Below are 17209 nucleotides of genomic sequence, written 5' to 3'. Positions count from 1 at the left end.
GCCATGCTCATGTTGCCGGTGTTAAGCACTGTTCACTTAGAAAGCTGTTTGCTGCATCATGACGCGATGCAACGATTTTGTGATAGTCGGCGCAGTGAAATAAAAAGTGCACATACTGAACACTGACCCTGAAGGTCAGATGTGCGTTTTTTACACAAGGTTAAAAAACTTGCGGGACGGTTATGAGAGTGTAATGCAAATGTATAAGTGTTAGCTGTAGTGTGAGAGGAGTTAGACATTTTCGCTCATGATTTCGAGCTTGCCAAATCGCTTCAGGGTCTGAAGGTTCTGCTTCCTCCATAGCATTTCAGTGTAGAGGATGTTTTATAGCATTATGGCTTAAACCGCTATGTTCCCTCTAATGCTCGAGCATTAGCCGACTTTCTAACCATACACCGGAGAAGCCAGGAGCACAATAGTGCGCCGAGCAAGCCACCACCACTGGCGCTCCTGACAAGAGCACACAGTGTCTTGGCGCTCTGCCATGTTCTCCAAGTGGGTCATCTCCACAGGAGCTGTCATCAAAAGATAAACACGCTGTGATGTTAATGGCGCACATCACCTGGAGCGCCGTCAAGGTCTGCACTACGGATGGCATGAAACCGTGGATTGCACTAGGAAAAGGTGACACTTAAAGAAAAAAGAAAATTCTCAACGACAAAATTGGTGGGTGAGCTTATTATGCGAGTGGGTTCATTACACAAGTAAATACGGTAACTGCACTATTATCCGGTCATTCCACTCACACCAGCTTACTAATCATAGCAACTAGTTCTTTCAACCTATCAATATGGCCCATGTCCAGAAAAAATAACAGGCTGCCGCAACATCTTTTTAACAGCTTTCCGAGCACGCGTGTGCGCACGCACACGCACACACACACACACACACACACACAACTCTATGTGAAATTAAAGGGACTCTGAAATGATTTTGATGGCCATATTCTAAAGCAACAAATCTTACCGGTGGTCTTTGTGAACATTCAAGTCAAATTTAAAAGCTGCTCATAATTGATTAGGGCAACACCACACTGTGCTTGCTTAGCTGCCCCAACCCCAATGACGTGAATGGTCAATCTGGCCAAGCCTTTTCATAGGATGTGCCCAAATGGTGCTTGGCTGGGTGCAGTCCCGACCTGTTCTTAATCTTTTTTTTTTCTGGCACATCATCATGTATGATTTCAGGGGGAGAGGAGGAGCCCCATTTTTAATCACCAATATCTTCGGTGTTACAGAAGCTAGCTTAAAACTTTTTATGGTGCGCTGATGAGTGATGGAACACCAATTCCTCATGCGCTATTCCTAACTTAGTAAATACCATTTCATGGCCCCTTTGAAGAAAAAAAAAAAACGAACATTACGAAACTTCAGTACAAAAGCCATTCCCTACTAAGAACAAAAACTAAATTTAAAACCAAACAGAAAAAGGGTTGGCTAGAGCAGGATCATGAGTGTTTATTGCCAGTGCTTGTGTGCAACAAGTACAACAAACTTTCATGGCCCCTAGACAAGCAGCACATCACAGCTTTCTAAAAAAGTGAAATACACCACCATTTACAGACCTGCTGCTGCTGCTGGGTATGATCCAGAAGTCGATGCACAGGGCTCTCAACCTCATTTCTTAGACTTGTGTACTTGGCTGTCCGTGATGAGTTGAACAGTTCCTGCAGGCACATAGCATACTATCAGTTAAACACTGCCACAGACATGCAAAATATTGTACCCTTGTCACACAGGAATCTTCAATTCACAGTGAACTTCCCCTGCATCAAACTCTTCAAGTGCAAATGAAGCAAGCTGCCACCATACATGTTCAATTCTATGCTAACAGACGTGTTTACTACTTACCCAGCCATGTAGTGCAACCCGTATTCAAAGCAGTATGCCGCAGCTTACAGATATATTTTTGTACAGACAAGAAAGGAAGCAGAACCAGGGAGGGTCTGGGCGGGCCAGAGTTCTTTACATTTTCTTATGGTGGGTTCAACCCGTGTACATGGGCATGTACATTAAAAAAAGGTGCAAATGGGACAGGAAGTGGAGTGCATAAAGGTACTTAGTCGCTCAATGGGCCCAAGGCATCTAACAGCAGCCCTCAATCAGGCTTGAAAGTATAAATCGCAATCTGCCTTTCGCATATGCCTGTGCTCCCACCAGCTGGGATTCACGAGAAAGACAACAGATGGCAGTGTAGCTGATGACAAAGGGTGCATCATGCAAGACGTGATAACAGAGTCCAGGCAGAAAGAAAAAGCTTGGCAGAGAGAACGACTAAAGGTGCTCACTGGCAGCTGGATGTTTGATACGGGTACACGATGAAACTACCTTGGAAACAGAATGAAGACCCAAATACAAATAATGACTAACAATGAAAGTCAGGCGAGCAACATGAAAAGTTACCCATGTCCACAATGTGACTGCCTTGTCAGAACCCTAGACCTCTCAATGACAAGGAGATAGAAAAAGGGAGTAAATTGCTGCTAATATCACACTTTTCACTCTTTCTGAAATGAGACAACATTTTAGGGCTCTCCCCTGGACATACAATACAGAAAAATCAAGGCACACTGACTTAGAGTGCCTTCGTTCACTGATAATGCAGGCAGTATTTCACAGCCCACATTCTGTATCTATACATTACAGGAAAACTAAGAGATACAACCAACATCCTGTTCACCAATGCTTATTGTACAGTGCATGGCTGCTCAATCCATAATATAATGCTGCATTTAAACAGTTGATGCAAAGTTGGTCACAGCATTAGCTTGCTCATTTATCGGTGACTCTATGTAGCAACTTCCATTATAAAAGGCTGTTCACTTTTTCAGAGCACTGAAGCGCTGAATGGCAACAATGAACAATACACCTTGCTGTCGACCTGGTGTCATGTCTGCTACCCTAGTAGCATTGCCAACATGGAAGTGGCTCCCTCAGCAACAGGGATACTGCTCGCAACAGCATTTTCCTGCCATGTCACACCTCATCATATTGCTGTAATTGCTGCTCCCATGTTAGCCATTTCGAACTGCACATGAGTACGCACCGGCAACGACCCCACTTTCATGGCTTTCCACGCACTAACTATGCAAGCAGTGCAACACAGCACCATACAGACTGTTTCCATCAGTTACTGCTAAGGTGTTCCACAGATAAGAGTTGGTAAAATGTTTAGGGGAACCACCAAGGTGGAGTAGATTTGTAATAGGGGAGTAATTACTCACTGGCATCCACCCAAGCCAAATGTTGGGTGGCAACCACCCAATGTTTGACCAACACTGTTCCCGCTTCGAGTTTTTGATCGATTCGCTCTCGCCCTACCATAAGCTTGCCGTCCCGGCTAGCTCAGTTGGTAGAGCAACTGCTCTGGTAAAGCGCTGGTCCCGGGTTCAAACCCCAACCAGGACGAATTTTTCTTTAACTACAAAGTTTCTGAGGAAGCTGTATAGCTTTCCTTGTAGCCGTATGGCTGTGCATGAGTGTATGCCAATGAGTAATTAATCCCTTATTATAGATAAGAGCTGAGCATGCTAGAAAATGTCTTTGTAGCAATGCACACCACACAACATCTGATCAACCTGCATCGCCTCAAGCAGAATTGAGAGCGCCTGTGTGACAGATGTACTGGCAGGCCTATGCACAACATCAAGTTCTTAAATTTGTTGCCTGGCTGTTCTACTGCACTGTAAAATGAATTCCCATACCTGAATTTTTTAACAAATTAAGTCATTACTCACAGACCTTTGAGGAAGTTAACTTTGTTTCCTGCTCACTGCCATGGCCCCTTCCCTGACAGTCACCCTTGCCCACACACTTTGCTTCTGCAGGCATTTGAGTGGTTTCAGGCTGTATTGAAGCACCATGTCATGGTAGCACCTCACTGTTTTTTTGTTCTACTTTGCAGCAAACCTACACTATCAGCAGCCAATGTTTTATTCCGGACGTACCATGTTTTCCGGTCTATAAATTGCACCATTCAGCAAGCACTATAAAAACCCGGTGAGGATCTCTATGTCAGATAGAAGACGAAAATACTCAGTTGTGGCAGCTGCTGAGCATAGATGACTCACAAGCTCTGACCACCATACCATCTTTCTGTGGCCTGCCTTTTTTGTTGGCTTCATCGACTGGAGTGCTTTTGTGGCTTTGCACAAGTTCCAGATAATTTTTTCACTCACATTGAACTGTCTACTTGCTGCCTGGTTCCCAATCTCCAGTACATATTCAATGGCATGCAATCTGAATTTTGAATCATAGCTCCTTCGCCTCGCAAGTGGTGTCACGTTGAGCAAGAACACACTATGTGCACTAAGCCAAACCATAGCCAAACGGATACGCAGCTGAAATCGTAACAGTCAATCAAGAATATGGCTGGACCAGCTAAACTTGATGCGATGGCGACGGCATGCAGAGTGCACCGCCACAATCAATTTGGTTGTGAGATTATGCAATTATATTCACAAGACAACATTTAAAAAGTAACTTCATTTTTTTCTCTTTCACGCATTGATTTTCTTTAAAACATAGTTACTGGGCGCAGCAAAAGAAATTGCGCAGTGGTGCGTCATTTTTGTCATATATAAGCTGCAACACTGAATAAGACACACACGACGAAAAATTCAGAAAGAAAAGCACGACTTAAACACCAGAAAATACGGTACTCATAGGAATAAATAGCTTTCTCAATCCCTCACAGCCAGTAACAGAGCACTTTCAAGAATAGTATCGCAGCAAATCCATGTTGTTACAGGCAGCAGAAAGGAAAATAAACACCAAATGAGCCCACAATATTTTACGAAAACAGTTCAATTTCCTGCAAAGCACAGAGCTGTAAAACTTCATTCCAATGAAAATGGTCATGTGCAGATCACAATTCGAACTTGTTCACTCATGGTGTCAAAGCCTCTTCACAACCCCTTTAATAAGGCTGTCGGCCATGCTGCACAAAATGCTGAGTGAATATCGAGGAAAAAAAAAGAAAAAAGGAGGGGGAACGGCTCAAACCAACCCCACAGAATATCTACTGCTTTTGCTCACTCATGGCGCTGGATACATCAAGCTGCTCCAAGCAACTCCTCCCCTAACTCTCCATATGTACAATAAGCAAAATGAGGTGAAAGAAAAAGTTATTACATGGCTTGTTAAGGCACACAACATCATAAAAGCCTTTGCAGGATGCAAACGCGAAGTGATAAGAAAGGTTTCTTACCATACTGGATGGTCTCATCCTCTTATTTTTTGCCTTGCTTTCAAGGATTGCTTCTTTCATACACTGCACAAATGAAAATAACAGGTGAGCTCCAATCTCAAATAATAAATTCGTAACTTAATTGCAATGCTTAATTTTTAGTTTAAGTTTTATTTCTGCATTACTTTTTAATGGCAAACGATGCACAAGGCAGGATACAAGCTTCATACACAGTCATCTGCGTACCACAATAAGCACAAGACTTGCTGTAACTTGCATGGCGAGGTCAGAACCATGAAAGCTAACAGCATCGTTTGGCCCCCAAAGCAGTAACTTCAGATATTTCAGCTGTAATTTCGGCATAGGTATTGTGTGGGGGCAGAGACTATATTCTTTGCAAGGCATGCTAAGTGGCTTACGCTTGGAGAAAGCATGGCACCACCCCCTAAAGCAAAAGCCAGCTGCTTGCAGCCAAAAACTGCCTCAGATTATAGAACTGTTAACTAATGCATCATTGAACAAATAATTCCAATGGAAGCTTTCACCTCATTCTCAAATAACCTGCCAAACAAATAGCTTCACGATTTTCTGCACGTACGAGCTCAGCAAAAGATGCAACTCTCCTGCTTTCAAGGCAACTGGTAGAACAAGTCGTCCACAACACACAAGAGCCTGTGCCCAGGTTTAGTGTCGACAGGCTCAGTATTTAGTAACCTTTATTTGGCATCCCACAGTTTCCAGTTTGCATTATAAATGTGCCAATATATTCCCTTGAAATCACAGTGAAATGCACTCTATGTAGCAGTCACTTCATATTGCCTACCTGACCACGCATAAAAGTATGTTAAGCTTGCCTTTCTAACGATGCATGTGGCTATCCCTCTCTTGCACATGCATGCAGACACAAAAAAGAAATGAGACTGAAGGAATAGAAAAGAATTTCCTTTGCAAACCAAATGAGGATCAAAGTGACAGCTCGGCTTGCTTCTGACCCTCTTCGCCCACCACAGAAGCGAAGAGTATGTGCATCTCAAAACCTGCAAGTGCTTTCATGAGACAGCGGAGCTGTGCAAGAAGCCTCTGGCTAATGCCAAGACACACATGCATTAGCCACTGGCCCTGGCTACAATTCAAAACAAACTAGCAAGTCATACTGGTTCCACCAATGTTTGATTTGTCTCAACTTCACCGAGTTACCTTAAAAACCGGAATATAGGTTGACCCCCCAACTAACCAATTCTAAAAATGAACAAAAATCTTTTTCAATGAAAAAAGTACCGAAAGACACCCTTACCTTGAAACAAGTGCGACTCAACAGGTTGCACAATGGTGACAGTATTTATTAAATTATTTTCATTTAAATGCTGCTTGTATGTACAACCAACCAATTTTTTAACAGTATCGCACGCCCATCGACCCGCGTGTTTGTTTTTGGCACACAGAAGTACAGCGCCGTAGAGCAAAGCCCTTCCAATTCTGGATACGCTGCGGTCCGCATCTCTACCGCTTTCACGCGGATGCATTCAGCAGTCACAGGCAGCCATCTTGCATGCAGCACGACCTTTCCTTCCAATTCTGGACACGCTGCGGTCCGCCCACAAATTGATGTTTTTTTCTGGTTGCTGCAAGTTGTAATACGCAGCTTCTCCCTCCGCTAGTACTGAATGCTCTTTTCGGATACACCGAATTCGCGCTGTGCCGCCAGGTTGCCATGAGCTTCTGCATACTCAATCGCGTTTTTCTTGAAGGCGACGGTGAATTACCGTCAGCTTCCGCTCATTTTGAAACAAAATGTGAAAAAGCAGCCTTTAACCAAAACAGCTCTGCAACTAAGGAAACGCAAAATGGCGGCACTGCTGCTGATGGCGATGGTGATAGAGGCACGCTGTTGAGTTCAGCTGCCCATTGTTGCAAGACTTCCGTAGTTCTTCCGCAAATGACCAGTATATAAGACAGGGGTCGACTTTCCACCATGGTTTTTCGAAAAAAGTTCGACCTATATTCCGGTTTTTACGGTAGATACAAAGCGCTACGGAACAACACGTGCCGAAGCCTGAGATTAGTTACCATTGCTGCCTGAACAAAGGAAAAATTGAGCACACAACCATTAAAAAAAATAATTCACCAGAACTATCACAAGCCAAAAATGTGAACAGGGCCTTTATGATGCGATCAGATTAAACCTAAACCTGTCGCCCAACAAACCACCCACACAAAGATCATCGGAGATTTCAGAGCTGCACAAAAAGCCACAATACGATTACAAGGCACGAGAACTGCAGACTTGCACAAACCACACTTAGGGACTGTCAAATGCATGCACAAGTTGGGCTCTTTAGGTTCAAGATATTTAAAATTTTGGGAGCAAAAATTTATTGTTCTTTCTTTTGAGCTGCTGGCTAGAAAGAAATCAAGTTTTCGTTGGAACATTTCAACACTAAGGTATCTTTAATTTCACCAACCAAAGCAGTTAAAAAGAAACACTCACCCCTTCTAGAGCATCTATGCACGTTTTATCCACCAACAAGTAAAAAAAATGGGTTATACTAACAAAACATTTAGTCACATTTCCTTTTTTTTCTCAGTTCTTCCTGACATGTCGTATATTACCATCTGCATTCGAAGCACTGCCACATACATGCTAAACCTGCCAGGCCTCTGCACATTAAACTCAGAGAACACTCTTGCATTACAAATGCAACATGGAATGCACAACAGCAACAAGGCAGCCTCTGTCTAGTGCATAGTAGTGTGTGGCACAATTAAGCCAAGATAACATTGGGCCAATATCCCAGGTATTCCAGCTAACTTAAGCTAAGGTCTAGAAATATAACGCAGTGCAATAGGTGGACGCAACTTCAGCCATGTTGTTGACCATTATATATAATAATAAGTCAGAGTACATATATTTAAATTTTGTTGAATTGAGCAATTCAATAAATTGAAAAAATTAACTTTTAAGATATTAAGATCCCGGGAGGCAAAATTTCTAATGCCAAATTGTAGAGGATCCCCAGAAAACCTCTAATTTATCAGTTTTTATTTTGATATGCTCTTCTTTAGATTAGTTTTTTTCCACGTCCAAGAGAAAGTCCTCGAAATATGAAGAAAAAAAAAAAGCATGCGGCAATCTGCTTGCAAAGTGCCACCAGAGTTCTCTCAAACATGGGACTCGTGAATGTAGCCGTGTGAGATGGTGCTGCAAATATGACAGGGCAAAAACTGACGTGAGCACTGGTGGCCAAATTGAAAGTAAAAGCCGCAACCTGGCCGTGTTCAGTGTGAAAAATAGCCGGCACGGTGGTTTACTTAGTGGTGCTTTACGTTAGCGGCCGAAGCACTAAGCCACATTCCTAGCCATCGGCCAGCATTTCGCATCGGCATATTTACATCTTGAGGTCATGCTTTGCTAAAGAAGTTGGTGATTTCCATGCAATTCCAACAGGAGAGATGCCCGGCCAATGGCTAGGAACACCACCTAGTATATTGGCCCACATATTGGTACCACAAACCACTGCACCTGCTGTTTTCGGCACGAACCCCGCCAGGTAGGTAGCAGGTGTCACTTTCAATTTTGCAAAGCACTGTCGTTGCTTTTGTTTTATTCGTAGCACCACTATGCGCAGCTACGCTGATGGGTTCCACGTTTGAAAGCACTGGTATAATGGCACACAAGCTGACTGTCCCGTGGGTATTTTTTCCTTATTTGATGGGCTTCCTTTTCAACGTAAAAAAAAAACTGATCTGAAGCATATATAAAAATAAAAGCTGATGAAATAGAGGTATTTCTAGGATACTCCACAATTCAGTACTGAAATTTTCGACTGAAAAGCAATAGCTAAAAAGTTAGTTTTGCCAATTTATTTCATTACTAATCTGAACAAAATATTAAAACACTCGCCATATACAGTGGTCAACAAAACGGTAGAAGTTGCATTCACCTATTGTGCCCTGGTATATTTTTAATCTTCGGCCAAAGTTACCTGCGACACTGGTATGTGCGCTAAGCTCACTACTATCATTTGCCGATCAAGCTTACAGAGATGAGAAGCCATGCTTAGAGTTCTGAATGTGAACACAAGTTCGCGATCACAAGGGCGTCCTGAAATGGTTTTGGTACAGCATCAGATTTCCACTGACATTTGCAACTCTGGTACTTGATTACTGCATTTTCAGGAAGGTGACATTGCAGGGAGAGATTGGCTAATTTTCATAGAAATTCTTCTTTTCGATATGAAAAACAAAAAATTACATTTTACCAAAAAAGGGTGAGGGGGGTCTCTTATACGTAACTTCACTCTGCCCCATTACAAGTGCACACTTTAGCAGAGTGCATTCCTCCAGTGCATTTAAAAATGCCCTTAACAAGTGCATTTCACGTGACTGCCTACAAAATGACTCACTTTCATAACTGTGCATTCAAAGAGTGCCATGCGCTTTGCTACACTGCTCAAGAGGGCAATATGAATCTAATCTCAAGCAGATTACAAAATGTCATGATAATGTAAGGCATTTACATGCAATCTGCAACTGATAACGACAGCAGGAATAAATGCATAAAGCAAAACTGAAACGCTGCATCAAAACTCCATGCCACCACACAGCTGTTAAAGGTATTATTTTCGGCATTTTCACTTCCACTGCCAGTACTACTGTGTCGTTTTTAAGGGTAAAGATGTACAAAGAAAAGCACTTAGGTCTATTGTGGAATGTGGAACTTCTAGGTTAACCTTCTCACAAAAGAAAGCAGGTTTTCAGAAATGAACATTCGTAAATACTATGTAATTTTGTTTACAGCTTGTTGGTTTAACCATGCATCATACCAAGCTGGGTTGCCAGATACCTGGAATCAACATGGATCCAACGTTGGATCCATCCAGATTCCTGGATCCGTGCATGCAGAAAAGGTGTCATGATCAATGAAACAAAACTGCACAACCAACCTTTACTTCATTCCTGGATTGCTCAATGAATGCTTTCCGGCTTTTGATTTCCTTTTCATCAATCTTGAACTTCTTTGGATTCTTTTCAACAATAGCTGGAAGCACAGCAGTTAAGGATGTATGGCAAAAGGTAGAAAAAAAAAGTGAGCACCCAGCTTCAAATCCTCACTGTTTTTTTATTGTGCAGCAGCTGCCAGCCCTGAATCTTCTTTTAACAGACTGACTGTAGCAGCAATGCTGAAGCAGCTGTGTGTCCATGCTACCTAACACAATATGCCTGAAGTACTGTGAAAAACTACAGGAAAATAAAAATAACCACATTTACACATACAGAAGTAACTGCCCCCACTGACGTCATGAGCAGAAAAACACTGCCCTACATTCCACCCACTAGCTGAAAAAGATTTGGTATCAAGAACCATATACAATCGTGCCCCAATAATACAGATGACCTGAAATTTTTCTGGAAATGTAACTTTTTCAATACACTTGCACCTTGTTGATATAGAAGCTTACCGTATAGAAAATCGGCACGGTGAAAACGCACAGTGCATACAGAGGCCTATGTAGTTTTGTAGTGTTATAATACCGACGGCTATGTGAACAAGACCTCGACTTCTTGATCAGATATTTCTTTTCCTGTTTTTTTTTTTTTTTTGCAATGAACAAGTGCCAAGACAGGTAAGAGCTGAAAAGCCTTAGTGATGACTTTTTTTTTGTGAGTTCATTCTTTACCCTTCAACTGCCCAGTCAAAAACCCTTTTCATTTGCTGTGAGGTATTGTATGAACGCCGGTGAAGAAAGGTCATTCATCACCTTCTGCTACTTCAATGCATCCAACACCTCCAGTCTGTCTGGGAAGAGATATGTGCCAGTCATTTGTAAGCAGTACACAGTCTTAGTAACAGAGACTCCGTCACATGTGTCATGGCCAGCCAGGTGCTTCAAAGTGCATTTTTTAAAAATAAAGGTAACCAGGATTATGGACTTCAAGTTCTCAGGATTTTGCCCAATTTTTAACTTCATTGCATACAGCCGTGCAAAGAAGCAGACTTAATGACAAATTTTTTTCCTAATAAATAATTCGTTCCTCTTCACTATTTGTTTTGTGGCCGACTTGTCTTACAGCGAATTTTAGTCGGACACCATGTCCATTTTAATGAGGCACCACTGTACTTCCATGTCATGATCTTGCTTTAGCAAATATTTAAATAATTATTGACACCTAGCTTATTAGTATGCCAACTGATGTGAAAATGGCATGCAGAACGCAGCTCTTTGGTAACGCATGACTCTTTCACACAGTGGGGTTGCACTAAGAAGTGCAGCTTACAATACAAAGTGAGCACAACACACCAATGCTCAGAATACTCAGTTGACGGAAGAACAGCAGATGCATCACGGTCATCGCCAACTAGCCCCAGCCACTTCGGATTTCTCTACAGCCCTTCCAGTGAGCTCACACACTGCATGCATTGCAAAGGCATACAAAGCATCTAGTGCTCCCAAACACCTAAACCATGGGCTGCTTGCATGAAATCAAGAAGCAGGAAAATCTGCACATGAATGAAGGCAAGCAAAAAGCACAAGCAAGAAAGCAGGAGAAATCCAGAACCAGCACCATCCTGTGTGCATTCTCTCATGTTCATCCTTCGCGATTCGGGCGAACTGTGCGCCTTGCACAAAAGCGACACATTTCAGTTCAATTTTGCAACTTTATTCCAAGAAAACTACTTTATTGTACCATATAGTCTGATATTATATCTGGCACCTAGCAGCAGATACCTTTAAGTTTCTTCTTTGTTATTGCTGTCTCCACTGCACAGACACAGCTCTTCAACCTTCATGTAAATGAAGTCATGGTCGGTTACATCAATTACATCCACTTATAACTTTTAACAACTATGTCCATGCACATCACACTCCATAAATTCATGCATTCAAAATCCATGTGCAGACGAGCTTAAGTGGTGCTTTTCTTAGAGACTCAGTCAGCATCACTTCATGGTTGACCGTTACCATCCACTCCTGAGTACAGGTGCCTGAATTTTGCTTTAAATAGCACAGACCTGCACGGCAGTGCATGCTAGAAGATGACAATAATGATATCAGTGGGCAGCTCTTGTCATTTAACACCTCCTTGGCTGCCACACAAGGAAATGTATACATGTGAAATGCAGCAGCTCTTTGCCATTCATATTTTCAAATTATTGGCTCCCAAGTTGGGGGAGCAGCCCACGCACGAGCGCAGCCCTTAGTCAAGTGTATATGGCAGTTGGTATTAGTATGTAGGGTTTAATGTCACGAAGTGACACATGTATGCTATGAGGGACACCGTACCGGAGGGCTCTGGACTCATTTCAGACCACATGGGGTTCTTTAATGTGCGCTGACATCACACAGCACATAGGCGTGTTGCATTTCGCCTCCATTAAAGTGCGACCACTGGGGCAGGGTTCAATCCAGAGACCTTGGGATCAGGATCTGAATGCCAAAGCAACCGAGTCATCACGGTGGGTAAATAACCGAGAATAAACGAGCAATCAACTTTCGCCTCCCCAACAGACAAATGACCATACTCCGTCTGACTTAGACCATGAAGAGTTCAGAAAGGTAGAGCCTGTGGTAATTAATTATGGACAGAGCAAACAAAGCTAAATGACCAAAGAAACAACTTGTCATTGGCATTCACTTCTGAATATTGCACCACTGCCCAATAATAGACCAGTTCCCCCTGCACCAGTCATTCAACAGCTGTTCTAAACTGCAAGCGGCATCATATACCATGCTCCAAACTAGCCAATACCAGCATCAGCTTTCAGAATGCTGCAAGGTATTAGTGCACCTTTGCAAAGCAAAAAGTGCCATAAACAATTATAAGCATTCTTTCTTCGCATCATTCAGCTATAATCTTGTCATTAGAATCAAGTATAAAATCAACAAAACTACTTGAATACTCACAATTAATGCTACTGCTCACCTACTTAAACTTAATGAGCAGTTAACAGTGTTGCCACCAGTGGAAATTGCAAAAATAGAATTTGCCAGCATCAAGTGATCAATAACAATATTACATAGAAACACAGGGAACCATGGTACATATCAGGGCTGGAAGAGCGTAGAAGACATGACAAAACAGAAGTGAAGACAACAGTGCCTATATGTTTCATCCTATTATGGTAATTTCCAAGGGATCATGCATTAAAATTGAAGACTGAGAAACTTCTCACAATTTCATGCTATTTTCTTGGTGCCATATTTTAAAAGTTGACAGCATATTGAGATGCTCACAAATTGTTTTAAAACTAATTTAGCAACTTTTAACTTGCAGTAATTTTAAAATAAAAGTCAGCACATTATATGACTTAAGAAGATAGCTAATCTGACTGCTCATAATAATGACTCCATGATTGGCATTATTGCCTGTAAGTTTTGAAGAAGGCGAGATATTCAAACAGTTCATTTTGACAGATTTAACATCTCAAATAACATGTCACAGAAATGTGAACTTGCCACTCCCAGGAAATGCTCGGTCATGTATGTTGCAATGCTAATAAGTGGCTGAGACAAATACATGCAATGCATTGCACCCTTTCTGCACCTCTCACAAAGAGCTCATAACAAAAACCAAACTGGCACTATTGGTGCTGCATTGTCAAGAGCTATTTACTGTAAAGCCCTTCTTGCAAGCACATGTTAAAAAATTGGCAGTATTTGTAAATAATAAAATTAAGACACTGCAGCACTGAATGCTCCAGAATATGCAATTAATCATTGACAATTCCTACAACTTCCTACCAACTATGACAAGTTACAGGAAAATCTACATCAACATCACCATCATTAATAAAATAAGCATACCAAGAAATGCCATAAAAATCAGTGCAGAACAAGGCAGCCTATGTTTGGAGCTATGTTTCAGTTGTGGGAACAAAACCCACTTCGGCAACTAAGGTGCTCTAAAGCAAAGCTCTTATTACAGGTTTCATCCTGGCAATGGAAGCCATGCTACAATAAAAGCAGAACCCAAAGCCACCTGGTAACAAGATTTTGGTGCACCTTAAAGAGCCCCAGATAGCCAATATCAATTCAGATCCCAATGCTACATCATGCCTCACAATTCGGGTGTACCTTCTGGCCTGCAGAGATTACAAATTTTGTAACTAGCATAAATAAGTGCATCACAACAAATTTGCAAAACATGCCTGGCATGAGCCATGCAATCTATGACTAATATATGCAAACTCAGCCCACCTGACAATGCTTTTTCAGCTTTTAAGCATTAAATTAAAATAAAAACACATGCCATAAACATACACAATACTTTAATACAGGCATGTGTACACAAAACATGAACAACACACAAATAAGGGAAGCCAACAGTAACCTAAATGACTACTTTGCTTTAGCACATCATGAGGAATGCCATAATAAAATAAAAGGATACCAACAGTCTCCTCAAGATCTTCTAGGTCCCATTCTATGCTGCGTAGTCCTTTCCGGAGCTCACTTGTGGTCCAGTCAATATCTTCTTTACTTGGTAAGCTTGATGGGTCTTGGTATTGGTTCCACCTCTCAAACAGTGTTTTGTTGTTGGCTATGGCCTTGACGATTTCACTGAAGACAAGGTGTAACATGCATCAGAGCAAGTACCACAACCGCACTTAAGATTTGCAATGCATTTTGCTGTTGCCTAAAAAAAAAAAGACTGAAAATATAGTCATACATACACTTCAGGAATCAAGCATGAAAGGGTAGTAAGGTGACCCATGTATAGCTCCTACATCGACATACTTACAAAAGTCAATCAAAATAACAGTAAAACTATCCTCAGCATGAAAGCCACTTAAGTAATGCTAACAATACTAGTTCACCATACACAAGTGGCCAGCTGCAACAAATGTTTAGTTTCCTCTATTAGACAAACATTCAAACCTTCAAGTGGCATTTGTATTCGTCCAACAAGCAAAAGTCGGACAACGCCTGACGAAAGCAGGGCGCACGGTTACAGCAGTGGAAACAAGCGCTGCCTAATCTCACGCCCCATAGAATGCCTTTGTGGGCCTTTCCCAGTTATCGCACCTTCTTGAAACACAGGTGCTCGAAAACAAAAGCTGAACGATAACAGTATAGACTCCTCCTAGCTTATTTCCACGTTGAAACATGGCAGTGAACAGGCCTCCCTACCCGCAAAAATAGCGGCACTGAAAGTTCAGACCTGTAGCAGACAATTTTCAGTGCTGAAATCAAATGCTTCCTGCTTTTGATTTTTTGCTTTCTCGAGTCCATATCACGTACTGAGACATCCTTGCACGCGGCACACAATGCGAATCATAGCAGCTGCAGCGCTCCGCGATGAATCAAGAATAAAGCATCGCTAGACGACAAGAAACATAAAACAGCCTGCGCAGCAGATGTACGGAACGGAATTCCTTTGCACCGAAAATTTGCTGTCGGATTACTTCCCAATCCTAATCGTCCGGTTCACACGCAAGGTGGCTAGAAATCAAAAATAAATGTGATCGAAATACAGCTGGCCGGCTAACCTCTCTTCATAATACATGAAACATGAAAGTCACATCAAATTCAATCGGCAAAATGTTAGAGGTAGTGAGCATACAGGGAACTTACTCTTTAACGACAAAAAATGGATCCTCAAGACTCATGGCCTTTGCGATCCACTCATAACAGTCGTGGCGTCCGTAGTGGCATGTGGGGCTCTTGTGACAAGCTCGGTGCTATCGAAAGAACAACAGATACCGCACCGTGGGAGCGGCGCACGCAGTTATCAACCTCCAGCTCAGATTCCTCGGCAATACGCGATGAACGCTATGACGTCCGCGCTGAAGCAAAAAAACAAATCATATGACGCGAAACGCAGTGTTGCCTACCGTCGCTAAGGCATTGTTGCTAGTTCAATCCTGTAAACGTTGCAAAAGCGCTAAAGCTCTGAAAATAAGAAATGGCGCAGTATCTGTCTCGCATTTTCGCGACATCTCAACCGCACCGCAAGGGAAGGGATAAACGATGGAGTGAAAGAAGAAAGGCAGAAAGAGATGCCGTTGTGAAGGAATCCGGAATAATTTCGACCACCAGGAGATCTTTAACGCGCACTGACATCACAAAGCCAACGGACGCCTTAGGGTTTCGCCTCCATCAAAACGCAGTCGCGCGGTCGGGTTCAAACAGGGGAACTCCGGATCAGTAGCCAGCCGCCCTAACCATTGAGCCACCGCGGCGGGTCGCCAAAGCTCTGCCGCAGCCGATGGCAACCGCTCTGTCTTGTATTGAAGCGAAAAGCTTCACTACGCCAGCTTTTCGAGCCGTCAGCGGGCCGCAAGTTTGATTTTGAATGTAAGTAGAGGTCAGCGTGGCCGCAAGTTTCACCTTGAATGTAGGTAGAGGTCAAACCATGAGAAATGACGCCTGTCTAATAATAATAATAATAATTGGTTTTGGGGGAAAGGAAATGGCGCAGTATCTGTCTCATATATCGTTGGACACCTGAACCGCGCCGTAAGGGAAGGGATAAAGGAGGGAGTGAAAGAAGAGAGGAACAAATAGGTCCGTAGTGGAGGGCTCCGGAATAATTTCGACCACCTGGGGATATTTAACGTGCACTGACATCGCACAGCACACGGGCGCCTTAGCGTTTTTCCTCCATAAAAACGCAGCCGCCGCGGTCGGGTTCGAACCCGGGAACTCCGGATCAGTAGTCGAGCGCCCTAACCACTGAGCCACCGCGGCGGGGGTGACGCCTGTCTCGCATATCTCTGTTAACACCCGAACCGCGCCCGTAAGGGAAGGAAAATGAAATGAAAATTGATTTTAAGGAAAGGAAATTAAGCCCGTCTCACACATCTCGGTGGAAAACCGAATCGCGCTTTCTGCGGCGGCGGCTGCGTTTTGATGGAGGCAAAACGCTAAGGCGCCCGTGTGCTGTGCGATGTCAATGCACTTTAAAAATCCCCACGTGGTCGAAATTATTCCGGAGCCCTCCACTACGGCAACTCTTTCTTCCTTTCTTCTTTCACTCCCTCCTTTATCCCTTCCCTTACGGCGCGGTTCAGGTGTCCAAC

The 17209-nt window shown here is 42.8% G+C and overlaps 1 protein-coding gene across 1 annotated transcript in view; it reads right to left on the bottom strand.

Annotated features, from left to right (window-relative positions):
* Positions 1-15995, bottom strand: part of LOC144115594 (syntaxin-6-like) — a 34742-nt gene extending 18747 nt beyond the window's left edge. The window contains exons 1-5 of the mRNA XM_077650013.1: positions 15762-15995; positions 14578-14747; positions 10131-10225; positions 5209-5271; positions 1565-1666 (exon numbers count right to left, since the gene is read on the bottom strand). Coding sequence (XP_077506139.1) covers positions 1565-1666; positions 5209-5271; positions 10131-10225; positions 14578-14747; positions 15762-15796 — 465 coding nt within the window. The 5' untranslated portion in view covers positions 15797-15995. The remainder of the gene's footprint in view (positions 1-1564; positions 1667-5208; positions 5272-10130; positions 10226-14577; positions 14748-15761) is intronic.
* Between the last annotated feature and the right edge of the window lie 1214 nt (positions 15996-17209).

The sequence above is a fragment of the Amblyomma americanum genome, chromosome 1, assembly GCF_052857255.1.
Source record: "Amblyomma americanum isolate KBUSLIRL-KWMA chromosome 1, ASM5285725v1, whole genome shotgun sequence".
Lineage (NCBI taxonomy): Eukaryota > Metazoa > Arthropoda > Arachnida > Ixodida > Ixodidae > Amblyomma > Amblyomma americanum.
Note: the sequence above shows the minus strand (reverse complement) of the source record. Positions and strands in the feature narration are given on the sequence as shown.